We start from the raw sequence: 19,640 nt of genomic DNA on the forward strand, positions 1-19,640 counted from the left end.
TCTTGCCTTTCAAAGCTCCCTTCGGCCTTCTCCTCTCCGCTCGCTCCCTCTGCCCACTGCAGGGCCCCTGAATTGGACATCGGCCCCTAGCTCGGTCAAGGGCCCCTTTCTTCTTCTGTGCATGGTTGCCGACGAAAGCATGTCGGTTCAGTCTCTACCTCTGCTCGTTTGCCACCTTCGGCCAAATGACCAGTCTTCACGGGCATTTCTTTGGATCGACAGGCGTTCTATTCGCCCCTCGACACTGTCGATCCGCCTCTTTCGCCATCCTTTGTTCGCCGCAAACTCATGCCTCTTCGCCATGAGACCGCAGCACCTCGCCTCCCATGCCGCCTCTCGCCTCGGCAAATGCTAGGAACATCGCACTTCTTCTCACCCTCGACGGCACCCATCTACAGCAGAAACCACCGCCGACCCTACCCACCCCTCTAGGATCCATATAAACGGGCACCATCCCGACCGGTCCTTTTCTCCCCTCTGAACAAGTCTCTCACCAACCCAGTCTATCCTCCTTAATCACCCACACCTCCCCCTTTACACCTTCACAATGATCGCTTCCAACGTTCTCGCTATCGCTCTCGCCGTCGCCGGCGCTTCCGCTGCTCCCCTCACCAAGCGTGGCAGCGGCGGCCAGGCCACCTACTACGCTGCCGGTCTCGGTGCTTGTGGTTGGACCAACTCTGGCTCCGACTTCATCGTTGCCATGAACGCTCCCGAGTGGGCCGGTGGATCCCACTGTGGTCAGACCGTCACCATCACCAACAACCAGAACGGCAACACCCAGACCGCCCAGGTTGCTGACCTTTGCCCTGGTTGCTCGTGGGGCTCGCTCGACATGTCGACCGGCCTCTTCTCTGCCCTGAACAACGGCAACATGGACGCTGGTGTCTTCCCCATCAGCTGGACCTTCGGCTCTGGCTCGTCTGCCCAGCAGAGCAACCAGCAGCAGCAGAAGCAGCAGCAGGAGCAGCCCACCTCGACCTACACCCCCGCTGCCACCTACACCAAGACCTTCGAGCCCTCGTACACCCCCACCCCCTCGTCGGTTTCGTGGTCCGCCGCTGCCGCCCCCACCGTCACCACCTCGTACGCTCCCCAGCCCTCGTCCGCCTCCACCAACGCCAAGACCGTCGTCTCGACCCCCGACTGGTGGGCCAACGTCAACAACGCCTGTGGATTCGTCCAGGACGCCGCTTCGCTCCCCATCGCCATCTCGGCCTCTGCCCTCCTCCCCGCTGACAAGCTCATGAGCGCTTGCGGCAAGTGGGTCCAGGTCAAGAACAACCAGAACGGCAAGGAGCTCTCGGTCCAGGTTGTCAACTTCTACGAGGGTGATGGCCAGATCGCTCTCGGTGAGGCTTACAAGCGCCTGGCGAACAACTACGCCGCTCCCGAGGCCATCGAGTCGATCACCTGGGGCTTCATCGACGGCCAGGGCATGTAAATGCTTCCCTAGCCTCGTCAACCCTTCCTCTCTCATAGACATAGACGCATAGTCGTAGGCACGATGTCGATCATCGACGCTCTCCTATGCCCTTCCCCCTTTCCTTTTTGGTTTCTATCAGTTCCGCGCATAATGGGCTTTCAGTACTTGTACCTTTACCTACTCTCTCTACCACACACACACATACATAGCTCGCCGATGTCTTCTCCCTTTCGCTTTACGCGGGCCCCATCTTTTCACGATAGGGCACCCGAAAGCGCCAAGGGGGACCATTCGTGTACACGAGCTTGTTCACCCATAGATCAAAGCTGCTAGCCAGCTCTTGCTCCTCTCTTTGTCAGTAATGGAAAAATATGGCGTTCAGCCTATCCAGCTCTATCCTCTCTGTTTGATTTGTGTGATCGCGATGCAACTTTGTGAGATATGGTGTGGTCTCTGATGGTGACGACGACGAGCTTCGCCAGGAAACCCTGAACGTTGAATAGCGCCAAAGCCTGCAGAGCGCAAATCAAAATTTCGTCATGTCAGATCGGCAAGCGATTTACGAGCTCGGTTGTGAGATCGGCAAGCTGGCTCGGCTGACCGACGAGTCGACCCTGATTGGCTCTGAAAACCGCAGCAGCGGCAAGCGCGCAAGAGAGTGAGGATTTGCTCAGACGAGAGACTGGCCTGCTGGCACCTCGAGCAAAGGGTCTCTCTTGCTGTTGAAAGCGCCTCCCCTTTCCGGAAGGTCTCTGCGATTGAAGACCGGTCGCTCTCGAACCTGTTTGCCCTCCCCCGCAGACTTTAGCCAATTCCGTTCTCCGCCGCCCAACACGCTCGCTCTGTTGGTCACCACCGGTTCGTCGTCCTTCATTTGTCATCACCAACACGTCGACTCAGCTTCTCACCATCATCATTGCAGTCGGAACACGTGTCTCGCAGTAATCTTCGAGTGGCCACCGACCTTTTCTCAGTAGCAACTACTGGATTAACTCCTCTTGCTGCCTCCCGAAGAGATTGGAGACACCACCTCGCAGCTGGCTCTTCGCATTGCCTCACAGATCCGCCATCAACACGATGTTCGCTGCTCGCGCAACACACGCCTCGCCGGCGCGTCTGGCTGGCGCTCTGCGCACCAGCGCCGTCGCACAGACCGGTCGATCGCTCCGCGCCAGCACCTCCAGATCCTCGGCCGCCTCGCTCTCCACCCTGGCTACCCGCAGCTTCGTTCCTAGCCGTGCGAACACCGTCGCTGGCTCGTCTCTGGCTCGCGCCCTCTCCATCACCTCCGCCGCCCGCCAAGCTACGCCCATCGAGGAGGGCGACGGCGAGCCGTTCGACCTCACCACCGTCGAGCGCGTCTCGGACGAGGTCGACGTCATCATCGTCGGTGGCGGCCCAGCCGGTCTTTCGGCTGCCATCAAGATCAAGCAGCTCGCTGAGAAGCGGGGTGAGGAGATTCGCGTCGTCGTGCTCGAAAAGGGCCCCGAGGTGGGCAACCACATTCTCTCCGGCGCTGTCATCCAGACCAATGCGCTCGACGAACTGCTGCCCGATTGGAAGGAGCTCGGTGCGCCGCTCAACCAGGAGGCGTTGGAGGACCAGATGCGTTTCCTCACGCCCACCGGCTCGTTCCCCATGCCCCACCCGCCACAGATGAGCAACAAGGGCAACTACATTGTTTCGCTCTCCCGTGTTGTGGCGTGGCTGGGCGAGCAGGCTGAGGCCGCCGGTGTCGAGATCTATCCCGGTTTTGCGGCTGCACAGCCTCTGTGGGACACAGATGCCAGCGGAAAGCCCATCGGCATCAAGGGCGTCATCACCAACGAAATTGGACTGGACAAGTCGCGCAAGCCAAAGGACTCGTTCGAGGCGGGAATGGAGTTCCATGCGCCTATCACGCTGTTTGCGGAAGGCGCGCACGGGAGTATGACGCAGAAGATGATCCGTCAGCTTGGGCTGCGCGATGCGGTGGGTGCCGATGCGCAGACGTACGGTCTGGGTGTCAAGGAGGTCTGGCGCGTCAAGCCGGAGAAGCACCAGGCCGGGTTGGTGACGCATACGATGGGGTGGCCGCTGGACACAGCGACCTACGGTGGAAGCTGGACGTACCATATGGAGGACAACATGGTTTCGTTGGGTCTGGTCGTTGGGTTGGATTATCAGAATCCGTACCTGAGCCCGTTCCGCGAGTTCCAGCGGATGAAGCACCATCCATTCTTCAAGGATCTGCTTGAAGGAGGCGAGTGCCTTGCGTATGGTGCTAGGACGCTGAATGAGGGCGGCTATCAGTCGATCCCGAAGCTCAACTTCCCCGGTGGAGCGCTGGTCGGTTGCGCTGCGGGCTTCTTGAACGTGCCCAAGATCAAGGGTACGCACAATGCGATGAAGTCCGGCATGGTAGCTGCCGAAGCGGTGGTCGAGGCGCTGGCCAAGCGAACCGAGTCCGGATCGGAGGAGAGCATCGACCTGGTCGACTACCGAAAGAGACTCGATGACACGTACGTCATGAAGGAGCTGTACGAGGTGCGAAACTTGCGACCGTCGTTCCACGGCCCGCTCGGGTTCTGGGGCGGACTGGCCTATTCGGGACTCGACTCGATGATCCTCAAAGGCCGAGTGCCGTGGACATTCCACCACCCTGGTGAGGATCACGCGCAGACCAAACCAGCTGCTCAGTGCGAACCCATCGAGTACCCCAAGCCGGACGGAAAGCTCTCGTTCGACATCCTCACCTCGGTTTCGAGGACTGGAACCAACCACGCCGAAGACCAACCCGTCCACCTCGTCGTCAAGGACGGCGACTACAAGGGCCACGTCGAGCGCAATGTCGGCACCTTCGAAGGTCCCCTCGGTCGATGCTGCCCCGCTGGCGTGTATGAGTATGTCGAAGCGGATAGCCCGGCTCAGGAAGACGCTTTGGGCAAGAAGCTGGTGATCAACAGCCAGAACTGCATCCACTGCTACACGTGTTCCATCAAGACCCCCGATCAGTCCATTCGATGGGACGTGCCCGAGGGCGGAGGCGGACCCAAGTACTCGCTCACCTAAGCTTTCCAGCATGCGCAATAGAGAATCAGGATTTGGACATGAATCAGGCGTGGTTTGAGTGTGGATGAGATAAAAGTACATGAGAACGAGGATGAACGCCAAGGACAAGTGAGGACGGTGATGACAGTCTTGGCTTCACTCGGTCTTGGAGTCGGGGACGGGGTCGACGACGATAGCAAAGTTGTTGCGATCCTGCCCCGGGTTGATATCCCGTTTCTTGAAGACGGTTCCGTCCCACTCGTCGGTGGCGTGTTCGTCCTTCTTTGCTGCCCTTCTTTCGTCCAATGGCTTGCGCTTGAGCAGCCACCTCGAGAGGCGTGCCGAATCGGACTGTTTGAGCACCTCGAATCCGAGTGAGTCGAGGATGCTGCGCAGGTGGGACTGGTTCATGTACCTCGAGTTGGTCAGACAGCTGAGGGGGAGGACCAAGAAGCAGAACCCTTCCGCGTCCTCCTTCAGATACTTGTGGACGTGTCTCAGCATCTCCCCCCTCTTCCTCACGTCTCCTACGAAGTTGACAACCAGACTCAAGGCAACCATGTTGAACCTGTCCTCCTCTTTGGTAGGCAAAGGGTAGTCGAAGAAGCTGTACTTCTCCACGTGTTCTCCCTGGGGGTGGAGGTCGATGGACGTGGCGTCGATCCAACGGTACTTGGTGTATGCGGTTCCTGTGATGGCGCCCACATCGAGAATGCGGAACTTGGGCAGATCGCGACTGTGCTCGTAGACGCTGTTCAACGCTTCGATGCACCATTTGCTCGTCGGCGTCTGACCCGCCTTCGCCGATCCGGTGAGGGACCACGCTTGATACTGTGCAAGACCTCCCAGCGAATCAAGCCCTTCCTGGATGACATCCTTTTCTTCCGAAGTTTTGGCTTGCTCGAGCTGCTTCAGCAGCGTGTGGAACTTGGCGATCTTCGAAGCGTGTTCGGCGGGCGGGATGGGTGCGGCGGACGAGTCGATCTGGTCTTGAGAAGCGGTTTTAGGTTTGGGCTCTTTGGTCTTGCGAGACTCTTTGACGGCGGATTGCTGGACGGAAGAGGATTTGGAGGATGGGCCTTTTTTGTGATGCTTGATGCCACCACGCTTGCCACGGGGTCGGATGAGCTTGCCTTTCTTGCCCGAGGCTGCTTCGGCGGTGGTGGAGGACTCGGCGGGGGCAGAGGCAGGTGCGGCGTCGGCAGCAGGAGCAGGAGCGGCTGCATCAGCAGGCGCTGAAGCCTCGGTGGCAGCAGCCGCTGCTTTGGCTGCTCGCTGTTGTGCGCCTGGCTTGCTCTTCTTTGTTCGTGACATGTTGGCTTGTGAGTGCAAGGATGTGGTGGGTGGGGAGGACGGTGAGCTCTTGCAAGCTGATGTGTGTCTCGTCGAGGTCGAGGACAGGGTCCAAGCTTGAACTTGCTCACCGCTCGCTCGCTGCACAATTTTCAAAATTCAAGAAGAAATTTGAATGGCAGCAGCTCCACTTGAAAAGGGCTCTCGATCTTCTCGTGCGCATGCAACATCGGTTGCTCTGCCGCTTCTTGGTCAAAGTGGAGCTGTCGAAATCCCCTCGTCACACCTTCGTCACTCCCGCCATCTTCACACACGACCTTTCCTCACATTGTCATCGGACGCAGACGGAACGGACACACACAATGAAGACCTCGCAGATCGTTCTCACCTCGCTCTCGGTGCTCGGCGTCGCTGGCATCGGGTATGCTGTCTACTTTGACCACCGTCGTCGCAACGACCCTGCCTTCCGCAAGAAGCTGGCCAAGCAGAGCAAAAAGTCGTCCAAGGTGGACAAAAAGCAGGCCGCCAAACGGGCGCAGCAGGAAGACGAGTTCATCGCGGAGGTGCTCGCCGAGGCGCGCGCACCGGGTGCCTTCCCTGCGGGCGTCGAGGAGCGCGAGCAGTACTTCCTCAAGTACGTCTCGCAGGGCGAGCAGCTGGTGGCCATGGGCAACGACAAGTACCTCGATGCCGCCGCCTCGTTCTTCCGGGCGATGAAGGTGTACCCGCAGCCCGTGGAGCTGATCATGATCTACCAGAAGGCTGTACCCAAGGAGGTGTTCGATACGATCATGAAGATTGTCAGCAAGGACATTGCCAGCGGGGGCGGTGTGGAGGGTGGAGAGGGCATGTCGGCGGCTTCCTTGGATGAGGTCGATGACGATGCGCCGACCGAGAGCGCCGCTGCTAAGGAGGAGGATGATGAGGACAAGGAGGAGGACAAGGAGCCAGAGGTGACCCAGTCAGCAGCACCGGCGAGCAACCACCACGGTACCGACAGCGGCACCACCTCGAGCCAGGAATGGGATACCCTCTCCGCTACCAGCCTCAACGAAGCTCCCTCCACCGAAACTGCGGTCAAGCCCGAAGAGCCCAAGGTGACCCCCATCGACACTTCGGCCAGTGTCACCACCGAAGCCGTCGCATCACCCTCCAAGCAAAAGTTCAGCTCGGATTGGAGCCCCGCGCCCGTCTTTGGCGGGCCCAGCAGCCCCAAGAAGGCTGAAGCAGACAAGTCTGACTAAAACCGGTCACCTTGCGAGTTTGCTGTCCAAAAGCGGTCCTTCCCGTCCGCACTTTCATCGCCATCATCTCTCCATGTACCATCTCGATCCTCACTCGTTCTCGATGTACACTTCTTTCCGTTACACCATTGCGTCACTCGACTGTGATCCCTCGATAACGGAGCGCCCCTAGCACTGGTGCTTTGATCGCAAGATCTTCACAATACACTTGAAGGTATATGTACGCAACTACCTTTTCTCGCCCGAAAATGTTAGCTCCGGTGGCCAAGTTGGATTAAGGCATGTGGCTTATGCTTCTCAGTTTCGCCGCTCGAGATCATACATTCAGAATCGCAGAAAAGGAGTCTTTTCTTTAACAAAAATTTAACCGCGAGATCGTGGGTTCGAGTCCCACCCGGAGCATATTTTTGGGGTTTTTTGCCTCGTACGAACGCGGATAGGCGAGAGCTATCTCCTCGTCGAGTTTCGAGCAAGATTGATCGAGAAATGGAAGAGATATGGTCGGAAAAGGGTTTTCGAGATGATGGTTGGCTGGATCGGGTGATGCAGGGTCGCGAAATGAAAAATGGGCGCTGAGCCATTTCATTTTTCCTCGGAAGGTGAAGGAAGAAATTGGAATTCAGTGTGGAAATTCAGGCATGGAAAAGGCAAGAAATGGCTTAGCACAGCACGGCGTCATGTTGCGCTCGTGACCGGCCCATCTCGACCGCTCAAGCCGAGGCTCCAAGCCTTGGTCCTACTTGCATTGAAGAGCATGCTTGAGCACGAGCATTCTTGCCTGAGCGAGTACATCAGACAGACAGAGGAAGTCATGATCAGAGATGATTGAAGACTTGGAGCGGCTGTCAGCGGGCGGATCGGGGTGGGGCAGGACTTGACTGCTGAGCTGAGTCAAAAAGTCAGAGAGCGCCCTGCTGCTGCCGAAATCCAGCAGGTCAGCGGAGCTTGGCTTTGGTCAGACTTCTGAGCGAGGGCCATTCCGGTTCTTTCTCAATTCTTCTTGAGCGAATCAATTTTCGCGCAGCTGAGTGCTCACCCGATCAATTCCACTGCTTTCTTCCAAGGTTCTTCTTTGGCTGCGCAGTCGAGAGCCTGTGCCACCGACCAAATCCAACTCCACCCTCCAATTTTTCTTCCTCGCCATTCGTCATCTTCTTCCACCTTTCACCATCATCATCAGAGTTCCACTCTATACCCTTGCGCTGATTCGGAACCGCTTGCACTTTTCATCCAGTCTTCCTTTCGGTCCATTCTCATCCATCACGCACACATCACAGCCATGTTGACTCGTGGTCTTCGCGCCGCCGCCCCGGCGACAAGGCTCCTGAACCAGCCTCTCCGATCCGCCGCCCCTGGTGTTGCCGTAAGTATCATCACTAGCATCTTCGCTGCAGTCCAAGAGACCACAGCAGAGGCATTGCCGACACATCTCCATGGCGGGATCGTGTGACTGACGCCTTCTTTTCCTTCTCCTTCCCGCCCCTCTACTTCGAACTTTCAGCGCCTCGCACCCATCGGCGCTCGTTTCAACTCCGGCAAGGTCTCTGGTCCCGTCATCGGTATCGACCTGGGAAGTAAGTATCCGACCCTTCTCTGCGCTCGGTCTGAAGCTCTCTGCCCATGCGGCAAGAGCATAGCTCAGTTAGCTGAAGACAAGTAGCGCGCCAAGCTGCGGAACACATTGACTGACATCTCTCCACCTCTTCTTTCGGATCGTCTCCACAGCCACCAACTCATGTGTCTCCGTCATGGAGGGCCAGCAGGCCCGTGTTATCGAGAACTCGGAAGGTGGCCGCACTACCCCCTCCGTTGTTGCTTTCACCAAGGACGGCGAGCGTCTCGTTGGCCTTCCCGCCAAGCGTCAGGCCGTCGTCAACCCTGAAGCCACCCTGTTCGCCACAAAGCGTCTTATCGGACGCAAGTTCCAGGACAAGGAGGTTCAGAAGGACTTGAACAACGTTCCCTTCAAGATTGTCCCCCACTCCAACGGCGATGCGTGGCTCGAGGCACGAGGCCAGAAGTACTCGCCCTCGCAGATTGGTGCCTTTGTCGTCGGCAAGATGAAGGACACTGCCTCCGGCTACCTCGGCAAGCCCGTCAAGCACGCCGTCATCACTGTCCCCGCCTACTTCAACGACTCGCAGCGTCAGGCCACCAAGGACGCCGGTGCCATCGCTGGTCTTGACGTTCTCCGTGTCATCAACGAGCCCACCGCCGCTGCCCTTGCCTACGGTCTCGACCGTGACGACTCGTCGATCATTGCCGTCTTCGACTTGGGAGGAGGTACCTTCGATGTTTCGATTCTCGAGATGCAGAAGGGTGTCTTTGAGGTCAAGTCGACCAACGGTGACACTCACCTCGGTGGCGAGGACTTCGATATTGTCCTCGTCGAGCACCTCGTCAACGAGTTCAAGAAGGAGTCTGGCCTTGACCTGTCCCAGGACCGCATGGCTATCCAGCGTATCCGTGAGGCTGCCGAGAAGGCCAAGATCGAGCTGTCTTCCACCCAGCAGACCGACATCAGCTTGCCCTACATCACCGCTGACGCTTCGGGACCCAAGCACATCAACTCTAAGATGACCCGATCGCAGCTCGAGTCGCTCGTTGGCAAGCTCGTCGACCGCACCGTCGAGCCATGCAAGAAGGCGCTCAGCGACGCCGGCTGCAAGCCCTCAGACATCCAGGAGGTTATCATGGTCGGTGGTATGTCCCGAATGCCCAAGGTTCTCGAGGTCGTCAAGAACATCTTCAAGCGCGACCCAAGCAAGGGTGTCAACCCCGACGAGGCCGTTGCCATTGGTGCTTCCATCCAGGGTGGTGTTCTGTCCGGTCAGGTTACCGACGTTCTCCTGCTCGATGTCACCCCTCTCTCGCTCGGTATCCAGACGCTCGGCGGTGTCTTCACCCGTCTCATCAACCGTAACACCACCATCCCCACCAAGAAGTCGCAGGTCTTCTCCACTGCTGCTGACGGCCAGACTGCCGTCGACATCCAGGTCTACCAGGGTGAGCGTGAGCTCGTCCGTGACAACAAGCTGCTCGGCAACTTCCAGCTCACCGGCATCCCCCCTGCGCCCAAGGGTGTTCCCCAGGTCGAGGTCACCTTCGACATTGACGCCGACGGAATCATGCACGTTTCGGCCCTCGACAAGGCCACCAACAAGGACCAGTCGATGACCATCTCGGCCGGTTCGGGTCTGAGCGACAACGAGATCGAGAAGATGGTGGCCGATGCCGAGCAGTACGCCGAGGCGGACAAGGCGCGCAAGGCGGTCATTGAGGAGGCCAACCGTGCCCACTCGGTCTGCAGCGAGACCACCAAGGCGATGCAGGAGTTCAGCGAGCAGCTCCCCACCGAGGAGAAGGAGAAGCTCAACGTGCTTATCAAGGAGACCGAGGAGCTCGCTTCCAAGGGTCTCAACGGTGACTCGGGCATCGAGGCCCAGACCATCCGCGAGAAGATCGACGCTACCCAGCAGGCCTCGCTCCAGCTGTTCAAGCTTGTCTACGAGAAGAAGGGCGCCCAGTCCGGCGCTGCCGACAACGCAGAGGCCAAGCCTGAGGGCGAGGGCGAGAAGAAGAACTAAGGTTTTTTTTTCGCTCCTCGTTGCCTCGTGTTCCCCCTGCATATCGTCCCTTCGACCCGTCTTGTAACAACAGCGTCGTCCTTTCAGAAGGGCGACAGAACATCCAAAATGTCTAGTGTGTCGCAGCATTTCGTACGCATACACCCCACCACCACCACTTATGAATCTCATTCTTGACTCGTGTAACTTCTGCTCTCGGTTTGTGTGTCTGGCTGTGATAGAGGCTATGAATATCGAGAATGGTGAACGAAACTGTGAACGGATAGGGAGTGTGACTGATCGAAGTGCGAAAGCGTGATGCGCGAGGCTCTGAACTCAGCACTCGGAGACTTTGGACCGTCGTAATGTTGCATCGAGGGTGGTTAGACTTCACAGCTGTGCAGCTCCACTGCACGAGACGAGAACAGCCGATCTGGGAAAGGGAACTGAATTGCGGTGGAAAGTGCATAAGAGACGGGAAAGTGATGTACATGGACGACGTAAGAAGAGTGGCTTTGGCGAAAGAGTTGAAGAGACAAGCTGAAATGCGAGACTGAGGTGGTGAAGCGATGGAGAGATGCTGATCGAGCGCCTTTGACTTGAGTGAGAGCGTCGTGTTACGATCGATGGTCGACGTGAGTTCCGCGGTGAACAGCGGCTCATGCAGTTGCAGATGCTCTTGGTGCCTCCTCCTCTTCCTCAGCGATACCCTCCATCCCCTCCCCGTCATCCAACCAGCTCGCTTCCACGGTCGCCTTGACCCTCCTCACATACTCCTTCATGTTCTCCCTATACAAGCTCGCCGCTTCGGCATTCGCCGGACTGTTGGGATTCGGATCGTGCAGCAGACTCTGAATGCTCGTCAAAATCGCAGCCACATCGTACGTCGGGCTCCACCGATTCTGCAGGATGTCCAGACACAGCTCGCCATTCGCATAGACGTTCGGGTGGAACATCTTGGAGAGAAACTTGACGGTGGGCGGCTTGTTCGGATAGGACTCGTCGAATGTGAGGACGAGTTTGAAGGTTCCATCCTCGAAAGGGGTGTCTGCGGGACCGAAGATCACGGCGTTCCAGACCATGAGATTGTCCGCACAGGGCGCACCGGAGATCCCTCCCGGAGGATCCGTGGATAGACGCTTGAAGTCCCGAATCAGACGCTTCTTTGATGGTGTCGACATGGCGGCAATCGGCTAGGGTGAAAGAGTCGGGCTATGCACGAGATGTGTTGCTGAATGAGTGTGTGCGAGAAACGACAGGTCGCAGTGTGGTGCAATGACGGAGAACGCAGCAGGGAAATGGACGTTGCAGATGGTAGAGATGGCGCTGGTGAAGGTGGAGATGATGAAAGTGTTGGTCTGAATCCGCAGCTGGAAAAAAGGGTGCTGCAGCAGCTGCACCGATCGTGTGCTTGCTGATGCAGCTCTCAGCCCTTTTGCCTCCGCTCAGCTCGCGGCCAATTTTGAGAAATTCACACACACCCGCGGTTGGGCCTTGCAGAAAGATGCGGGTCGTCATCATGCCAAAAATCAAGCTTACGCCGACGTCGCTCATACTCGGAGCGATCGCCTGCCTGTTCAAGTAACTCAAGCCCGTGTAGAGCACACAAGATATGAAAGTGACTGAGAATATAGCTTGTTCCGATGACAGCGAATCAAATGTAAATGCCAAACGGCTTGAGCTTCTCACAGCTATCGTAGACCTCCTCCATGATCTTCTTAGCGGCCGCCTCATCCGCGCCGATGCCGAGGAAGCCTCTGGTCGCACGCAGCCTGTTCTCTTGGTACTCTCTCGCACGTTCGCAGCTCGAATACATGGCCTGCTTGTACGAGTTCTCCACGCGGTTCTCGAACCCGGCGAGGTCGCGCTTGCTGTTCTCGCCCGTGACAAAGGGGTGGCTGTTGAACTGGTTGTCGTTGACGTAGTACGGCACGTGGTGTTTGGTCGTCATGCGCTGTGTGCTGTACGTCGTCGAGGGGTTCCAGGTGAAGTTGGGATCTGGTGTCGAGAAGAGCGAGGGTGCGTAAGCGAGCAGACTGAAGAGACCGAGCACGAGAAGCGGGAGGAGCTGGAGCAGAATGTTGGCGTTTTGCGGTTCAGGCGCACGTCGTTGCCCTTGACGTTGCTGGCGGAACTGATGGGTGCGCATGCCTGGCCCGCCGAACGTGAATGTTGTGCCGCCAAACTGTGTCCCGCCCATGCCCATGCCTCCGCCAAAGAACATGTTGAACAGGTCGTTGGGGTCGATCTCGTCGCCGAATCCGCCGCCTCGGAATGGCGTCCCTCTCATGCCACCAAACGGGTTGCCGTGTCCGGCCGCCGCTGCTCCTGCTGCCGACCGCGCATTGTCAGGATCTCCACCGTAACGGTCGTACGCCGCTCGCTTGTCTCCATCAGTGAGAATGCTGAACGCTTTCGATACGGTTTTGAACGCCTCGTCGGCACCCGGAGCACCATTCTTGTCCGGATGCAGCTGGAGCGCCAGCTTCTTGTACGCCTTCTTGATACCGTTCTCGTCGACGCTCTTCTCCACCCCGAGCACTGCGTAGAAGTCTCCTCCAGCCTTCTTGACTTTCGTAACGACCTCCATTTGCGCTTGCGTGTAGGCTCGCTTCGGCGCCGTGTGTGTTGTTTCTGAGCGTCCATTTGTCTGAGCGCTCGCGCGAGACCGCAATCCTTCGGCCGACGAAGATGCTCCAGCAGTGGTAGATGATGTCGATGCAGACGCAGAGGTCGAGGCGCCGTTGCCGGATGCACCGCTCTTTTCGAGCCGCACGAGCAGCGCTTCTGCCGATGGCGTCTTGAAGATGGCGATGCTCTTCTTGGTCCACTTGATGGCTGCTGCAGTGTCTCCGTTTGCGTCGTGCTTAAACGCGAGCCGGAGGGCCTTCTGTGCGTCATCTGCCTCCATCTTTTTCAATAAGCCGGCGCGAGATCGACAGGATCGGAGGGTGAAGGTTCGATAGATACAGCAAGAGCCGGTGTCGCTGTTACGAGATGTCGCGGTGCGGTGCGAGTTCGTGTTGCGTGACACGGCTACAGCTGTGACTCTGCGACGAGCTAGACGAATGTGGGTCGAGGATGCTTGATAGGTGCCGATGTCAAGATGTCAGGCTGTTCTTGAGAAGGTTGATTGGGATCTGTGCGGTCGCTTGCAAGCGCTAACCTTCTCGAATACGTGTCTCGCGGGCCGAATTTCGCCTCGAGTACAAAGTCGATGTAACAAGTGTAAAAATTCGGCTCGCTTAACCAAGCCAAAAGGTTCGAGTTTCAGGTTTTGGTTCCGAACGACAGCGAAGTGGGTGTTGCACTCGCTCCCGGAGCCCAATGCCTCCACCATCTCAACGACTAGCAACGACTTGCAAACGTTTTCTCTCGATTGCCGGCACCAATCCGACCCATCACGACCGGCATAGGCAAACACAGCAGATGCGACTCACCAGCAGCATCGAAGGGCAGTGAGCGCTGGCGCCATCCCTCTCAGATCCAATGTCGACCACCTCCCCGTAGTCTTTCGCCGTCTGGGCCCAACCACTACTCCTTCCTCATCGATACCCTGGACCTCTTCAGTCCAGACTACTAGTGCAACATGTCGTTCAACTTCAAATGGCCCACCTTCTCGGATGACTTCCACACGAGCGCGGCACAGATGCTCAACAGCGCGCTCAATCGTGGTCCCAAACCCAAAGTCATCGCCGATGATATCCTGGTCGAAGAGCTCGGCATGGGCACCATCCCGCCCGAGCTCGAAATCCTCGAGATTGGCGACCTAGGCACCGACCGCTTCCGTGGTATCTTCCGACTCACGTATGCTGGCGACGCGCATCTCGTTCTCAAGACCAAGGTGCAGGCCAACCCCCTCTCCAAACCGAATCGACCCGACATCGGCCTCTTTCCTTCTTCCAATGCTTCTAGAGGTATCCTCTTCGCCGCAGCACCACTTGTCGTACCCATGCACCTGCGACTCTCCTCCGTGAAGCTGCGAGCCATCGTCGTGCTCGTCGTATCCAAGGCAAAGGGCATCACGCTCGTCTTCAAGAATGACCCGCTCGAGAGCGTCGAGGTGAGCTCCACCTTTGACAGCGTCGCAGTCATCCAAAAGTACCTGCAGCAAGAGATTGAGGGACAGCTTCGCGAAATGTTCCGCGAAGACCTGCCCGGCATCATTCACAGACTGAGCCAAAAGTGGCTCAGCGGCGAGGTCAAGTCGGAGAAGGATAACGCCAAACAGAAGGCCGAGGCAGAGACGTCGTCTGCGCGGTCGAAAGAGCCCTCGCTCACTCGGTCTACCAGCGCACCTCTGCCCATCACCGAAACCGCTCCGGAAGGCACGCCGCGGCGAATGCGTTCCAAAAGCAAACTGAGCAGCAAAGCGGCTGGCAGCGTGGCTGGATCGGCCACGTCGCCAACACGTTCGTCCAGCCGGTCACCTCAAAAGCCACGCGCGACGCGCCGACCCGGTCACGTTGCGAAAGCGGCATCCACCTCAGCTGCTCTGCTGCACGCCGAGACTCCTGCCTCACATGCGTCGCCCTTCGATGCAGCCTTCCCCGATATCGAGAACTACGACCCGACGTACGGCCTGCGTCCTGATGACCTGCCCATCCACAGCGGGTTCTCGGGGCTGGGCCGCCTGGCGCAACGAGGTCTTGGCGGTCTCAAGGATCTCACGGGTTCTCCTGACTTGGGCGCGAGCAACACAGCAGACAAGCCCGACGTCCATCTCGACGGCACTGCAATGTTCGACGACTATGACAGGCAATCTGACGAAGACGCTCTGCAGGAAGAGCAGGAGCAAGATCTTTCGGGGAGCTCGCCAGAAGACGACCGCCCTGAAGACGATGTGACAACCGACTCGGATCTCGAAGCAACTTCTGACGATGTTGGCGATGATGTCTCGGATCTCGACGAGCAAGAGAGAGCCAGTCTGGTGGATACTTCCCTCGACTATTCTCGGTTCGGCTACCCTCCAGCGTCAGCTGCCTTCTCCGACACGCACGAGCTCAATCGAGCTTCTTCGATCATCTTTGATGACCAGCCCCAGCTCTCGACAAAGCGCAGCAAGCGTGCTCTGACGAGCGTTCGAAGGGCATCCTCGAGCAGGTCCGACAAGTCATCCATCGCAGGCCCTTCCAGGAGGAGAGAAGAGCCAGAAGTCATCTACGAGACCATTCCGGCCGTAGGAGGAGGCACGATTACCAGGCCGAGAATCTATCACACCGCCAGCAAGGTGCAGCCGCCCGAGGTAGACTGGGACGACGAGGACACTGCGCGGCCATCTCAATACGGAGGTACTCCATCGACAAGAACTGGAGCGACGCGATTCGGGTCCGACTGGGGCAGCGCCACCATGGGTGCACAGAGCTCACGCACGAACACGGTGCGAGGCGCGCACGACTCACCACAGCTCGATGCTGCGTTCGTTTCACGCGACAGCAGCGAGGAGAGCTTGATCGACCTGCCGCCCGAGTCAATGCACAGCAGCGATGCGTCGCGCCAGCCTACGCCTGACGCAGGACCATCATCCGGGTCTGGCTCAGAACCGAGGGCAGGTGCAGCACGCCGAGGACCCGCCTCGATCAGTCGAGAATCTTCGTATCGCGACCTTTCGAGTCAAGACCTCCATTGGGACCACAGTGCCACGAGCACCGCTCCCACATCGTCTCAGTCGCAAGGCTGGGACACGTACAGCCGTCCTGGTGCTGCAGCTCGCAATGGTACCGCGATGGAACTCGGAGATGCCCAGTCCAATTCGGGCATCAAGTTTCGCAAGAACAAAAGCGCCAACCATGGGCGCTCTCAGACCATGGGCGGCGGAAGCGAGCGCTCTAGCTTTGCTGCTCAGAGGCCGGGAGAGGGAGCGGGAATGGCAGCCACGCCGGCACGACACCGGGCGTCAGCTGTCGCTCGACCAGGATTCATCACCTACGCGACGTCTCCACCTCGCGAATCGTCGACATGGCAAAACACTCCGCCCCTGCGTGCTTCGCCGGGTCGGGATGCCACCTTGTCGACGTCGCCAGGTGCGGCGCAGGACATGCTCTCCATCTCGCCGTTCCGAGACTCTGCCCTGCATCATGGTAGCTCTCGAGATGTCTCTAGCATGGGCGGAGTCTTTACCAGCGCGAGCAACAGTCCGCAAAAGGCTGGGCAGAGCAAGAGTGCCCAAGGTCCAGGTGCCGCCCCGACGCATTTGTCCATCGACGCCTCGGCTCACTTTCTGGACCTGGTCAACTCGAACCACACCCTGAGCCCGTTCACGAGGAACATGGAGCATTTCACGGTGCGAAGCGCGCCGGTGACGCCTGGTTGGCAGACGACATCCGGCAGCGCCAGTGCTGTAGGAAGCAGCGCTGCGAGCGGAACAGGCACCACGAGTGGCAGCTCCCAGACTGGGGCTCGGCACAAGACTAGGCATGGTGATGGCAAGACGAGCTCCAGACAGCCCGCTAGCAGTCACGGTGGCTCTGTCCTGGCGCATCACACCGCTCCTCCTGGTCCATCGACCGCCTTGCCTGCGCGACGACGCCGCACCTTCCAGCTGGGAGGCTCGAGCTCGTCGGCCAACGCCGCTGCGTCTCCATCCAAGGCTCAATCCCAGCGCGAGGAGTTACCTTCCGACAGCGTCGCATCAGACGAGCTCGGCTTTGCTCCCTATGCAGGCTCGGGCGTCAAACCTTTCCGCGCTCCCGCATCTTCAGCTTCGGATGCGTCGTCCAAAGGTAATCGATCGGGCATCAAGGATCTGCGCAGGAGAAGCCGACCAGGATCGATGGGTCCGCCCTCCGAGGCCGCGCGGATGAGCGCGCTTCGTTGGGAAGCCATTCGTGAATAGACTTAGATCTTAGATACCCCCACTCAATGTTATGCTTTGCTGTCACGCGTTATGCTGTGCGAATGAAAGCCACAGTGGCAAGCTCTCGGCTGCCTCGGGGGAGCTTGACGCGGCCGTGGTCAGCCGGAACGTGCCGGTGTGGATGCGTCTTGGCGCGATCCCAGCGGGCGCTACTCTCAGCTGTCACATTGAGTTGACGAAAATGATTGCCGCTGCTATCTCCTCAAGTAGAGATCTTAGATCGACGTGCAGCAACGGAAGCGAGTCGAAGAGAACAGTCTTCGCGAGGCCGCCGAGGTCGAGCTAGTGCAAGGGGTGAGAATTCTTGGCCCTCGGCTGAGGCCGCCGCCGCTAACTTAGTCACGCAGCTTGCAGCCGTCATTGTTGCGTGCCCTCGGGATGTCCTGAGCGGCGCGCACAATGCCAACGAGGAAGCGGTCCGACGGCATGCGGCCTTCGCACTAGGCCGCCTTGGCAGGCATGCTTCGTTCGCTGATCGTGTCCAAATTTGGTACTCTCCAATCTCACATTTCGACAAAATGCAGCGAACGGCGACATTATTGACCGAGCCCCTGGAGACATCCGTTTCGCTCAGAGAGGTTGACCGTTGGACGATCGCCGCAGCTGACATCGAAACGAGTCGTACCTGAGATCGTGGGGTCCCAGGAGAACGTTACCGGTGCAACCACACACGATGAGCGGGTCCCCGCATTCTCCCCTTCATCACAACGACGACGATGAGTGGGGAAAGAGGATCGCAAACTTTGCCTCATTGCTGGATTCGGCGTAAATCGCGCACCTCGAAACCCCACCGAGATCCCTTTGCCCCCCATGCCAAGGCTACGCTTTGCAATCCGACCCGTCGAGCGAGTTGGATGAGGGTCCAGGGTTGCACTTCCGGAGAGCGGAGATGTGACCCCTCCGGCATTTCATATTGAAGCAACGGTCGTGTGGGTGTGGGTTCCAAATCATCGTGCCAAGAACCCGACTCAGTGTACCGCGAATTGTAAGCCTTGTGACCGAGCAGCATCCGAATTTGCGCAACGCGAAATGGCGCCTTTCCCCGCGCTGTTGGTGGGGTCCGAACCAGACACGGTGTGTGGGTTTGGGAAAGCCAAGAAACAGCGAGGAATGTTGTTAAGGGGAAGGATCTTTCCGCGATCCGACCTGGAACAAGCGTGATCTTGCGCCACGACAGGTTGATCGATTAGCAGCAGTCGGTTGCCGGAACGCTACGTGCGAGCCCGCGTGATCACTCCTGACACATTGCACGGCACCCTACAGCCGAACCACTCAGGAGGCGACAGGTCGGCAGATGGCGGTCTCATTGTTCGGTTGAATTGGAGCTCGGACGGAAGGCAAGATGGGATGGCGGGATCTCATCTGGGTTTGCGCGGTGTTGGCGTGATTCTCGGCACGTCCAGCTGTCGCTTTCGGCAGAGACGCATGCCTTTGAAGACGAGTTGACGCCTTGGCATTGTATTGTGCGCCTTGGATGACAAGAAGACGGATGTCGAGACTGACACCTTCCTCGGTGGTGCTCTCAATTCCGACCACGAGGTTGCTTAATGGGCGGCCCGACCCTTGAGAAACCAACCAGTGCGTCAATGGTGCGTTTGAAACTGCAACGTACGCCATGCCGCGGTCGGCAACGGCTCGCTGGGAGGGTTAAACGCATGAGAGAGCTGGCTGGTAGGACCTCTGGAGCGCAAGGTCAAAGCCACGCGAAGCTGTTGACCCTAGGCTCTGCTTGGCTCGAAATTCTCCGGCGGGCCAGAGCGTGGTGCGAGCTGCAACCCTTGACCCATCTGCTTAATCTGCGAAACTTGCCCAATCACGCAAAGCCAAATTTGCCAAAACTGCTTCCGGTCGAGCGAGAAAAATCAAATCGCGCCCTGGTCAGCCAGCCTGCCAAAGACAAATTTTTTGACCCCAGGGCGAGACCCTCCAGCGGGCCGTTAAAAGTTTTGATTGACCGGCGACCGAGAATGAACCTCTTGCAAAACAACAGGAGACGCCGCGGCAGTCAGCCCCTTTTACTGCACTCTGCATCCCACAAGAGATAGCATTGACGTCGACACGGCAGTTGTGTATCAAGGAAGTGCCAGCAATGGTCAGAACAAGGTCGGTTCGAGATGAACCGCAACCGAGCCAAACACCAGTGGTGGGAAGGTGCTCTTAGCTTGGGCTTGGGCCTTGGCTTGGCGAAGAGGTCTTTGCGTGCCAAGTCGAGAAGGAAAATGGAA

General features: G+C 58.3%; 8 protein-coding genes and 1 non-coding gene across 9 annotated transcripts; 6 read left to right on the forward strand and 3 right to left on the reverse strand.

Annotated features, from left to right (window-relative positions):
- Positions 1-547: 547 nt before the first annotated feature.
- On the forward strand, positions 548-1,444 carry PSEUBRA_004071 (Barwin; the record flags this gene model as incomplete). Its single annotated transcript, XM_016437648.1, has 1 exon — positions 548-1,444. The coding sequence occupies one exon, from the start codon at positions 548-550 to the stop codon at positions 1,442-1,444; it is 897 nt and encodes a 298-aa protein (XP_016291181.1).
- A 1,059-nt stretch (positions 1,445-2,503) lies between these two features.
- On the forward strand, positions 2,504-4,477 carry PSEUBRA_004072 (Electron transfer flavoprotein-ubiquinone oxidoreductase; the record flags this gene model as incomplete). The annotated part of the gene is made up of 1 exon (XM_016437642.1): positions 2,504-4,477. The coding sequence occupies one exon, from the start codon at positions 2,504-2,506 to the stop codon at positions 4,475-4,477; it is 1,974 nt and encodes a 657-aa protein (XP_016291182.1).
- A 135-nt stretch (positions 4,478-4,612) lies between these two features.
- On the reverse strand, positions 4,613-5,770 carry PSEUBRA_004073 (25S rRNA (adenine(2142)-N(1))-methyltransferase, Bmt2; the record flags this gene model as incomplete). The annotated part of the gene is made up of 1 exon (XM_016437660.1): positions 4,613-5,770. The coding sequence occupies one exon, from the start codon at positions 5,768-5,770 to the stop codon at positions 4,613-4,615; it is 1,158 nt and encodes a 385-aa protein (XP_016291183.1).
- A 341-nt stretch (positions 5,771-6,111) lies between these two features.
- Positions 6,112-6,993, forward strand: PSEUBRA_004074 (Protein import receptor MAS20-related; the record flags this gene model as incomplete). Its single annotated transcript, XM_016437649.1, has 1 exon — positions 6,112-6,993. One exon carries the CDS (start codon positions 6,112-6,114, stop codon positions 6,991-6,993), a length of 882 nt encoding a protein of 293 aa, XP_016291184.1.
- A 254-nt stretch (positions 6,994-7,247) lies between these two features.
- PSEUBRA_006508 lies at positions 7,248-7,395 on the forward strand. Its single transcript has 2 exons — positions 7,248-7,286; positions 7,360-7,395. It is a non-coding gene; the product is annotated as a tRNA-Ile (tRNA).
- Positions 7,396-8,272: 877 nt separating this feature from the next.
- PSEUBRA_004075 (Heat shock protein 70 family) lies at positions 8,273-10,580 on the forward strand (the record flags this gene model as incomplete). Its single annotated transcript, XM_016437652.1, has 3 exons — positions 8,273-8,356; positions 8,495-8,567; positions 8,719-10,580. The coding sequence occupies 3 exons, from the start codon at positions 8,273-8,275 to the stop codon at positions 10,578-10,580; spliced, it is 2,019 nt and encodes a 672-aa protein (XP_016291185.1).
- A 638-nt stretch (positions 10,581-11,218) lies between these two features.
- Positions 11,219-11,740, reverse strand: PSEUBRA_004076 (Ubiquitin-conjugating enzyme, E2; the record flags this gene model as incomplete). Its single annotated transcript, XM_016437670.1, has 1 exon — positions 11,219-11,740. The coding sequence occupies one exon, from the start codon at positions 11,738-11,740 to the stop codon at positions 11,219-11,221; it is 522 nt and encodes a 173-aa protein (XP_016291186.1).
- Positions 11,741-12,213: 473 nt separating this feature from the next.
- Positions 12,214-13,470, reverse strand: PSEUBRA_004077 (protein of unknown function DUF1977, DnaJ-like protein; the record flags this gene model as incomplete). Its single annotated transcript, XM_016437668.1, has 1 exon — positions 12,214-13,470. One exon carries the CDS (start codon positions 13,468-13,470, stop codon positions 12,214-12,216), a length of 1,257 nt encoding a protein of 418 aa, XP_016291187.1.
- Positions 13,471-14,148: 678 nt separating this feature from the next.
- Positions 14,149-17,394, forward strand: PSEUBRA_004078 (Mitochondrial distribution and morphology protein 34; the record flags this gene model as incomplete). Its single annotated transcript, XM_059465217.1, has 1 exon — positions 14,149-17,394. The coding sequence occupies one exon, from the start codon at positions 14,149-14,151 to the stop codon at positions 17,392-17,394; it is 3,246 nt and encodes a 1,081-aa protein (XP_059320513.1).
- Between the last annotated feature and the right edge of the window lie 2,246 nt (positions 17,395-19,640).

This window comes from Kalmanozyma brasiliensis (assembly GCF_000497045.1).
Source record: "Kalmanozyma brasiliensis GHG001 unplaced genomic scaffold PSEUBRA_SCAF3, whole genome shotgun sequence".
NCBI classification, from domain to species: Eukaryota; Fungi; Basidiomycota; class Ustilaginomycetes; order Ustilaginales; genus Kalmanozyma; species Kalmanozyma brasiliensis.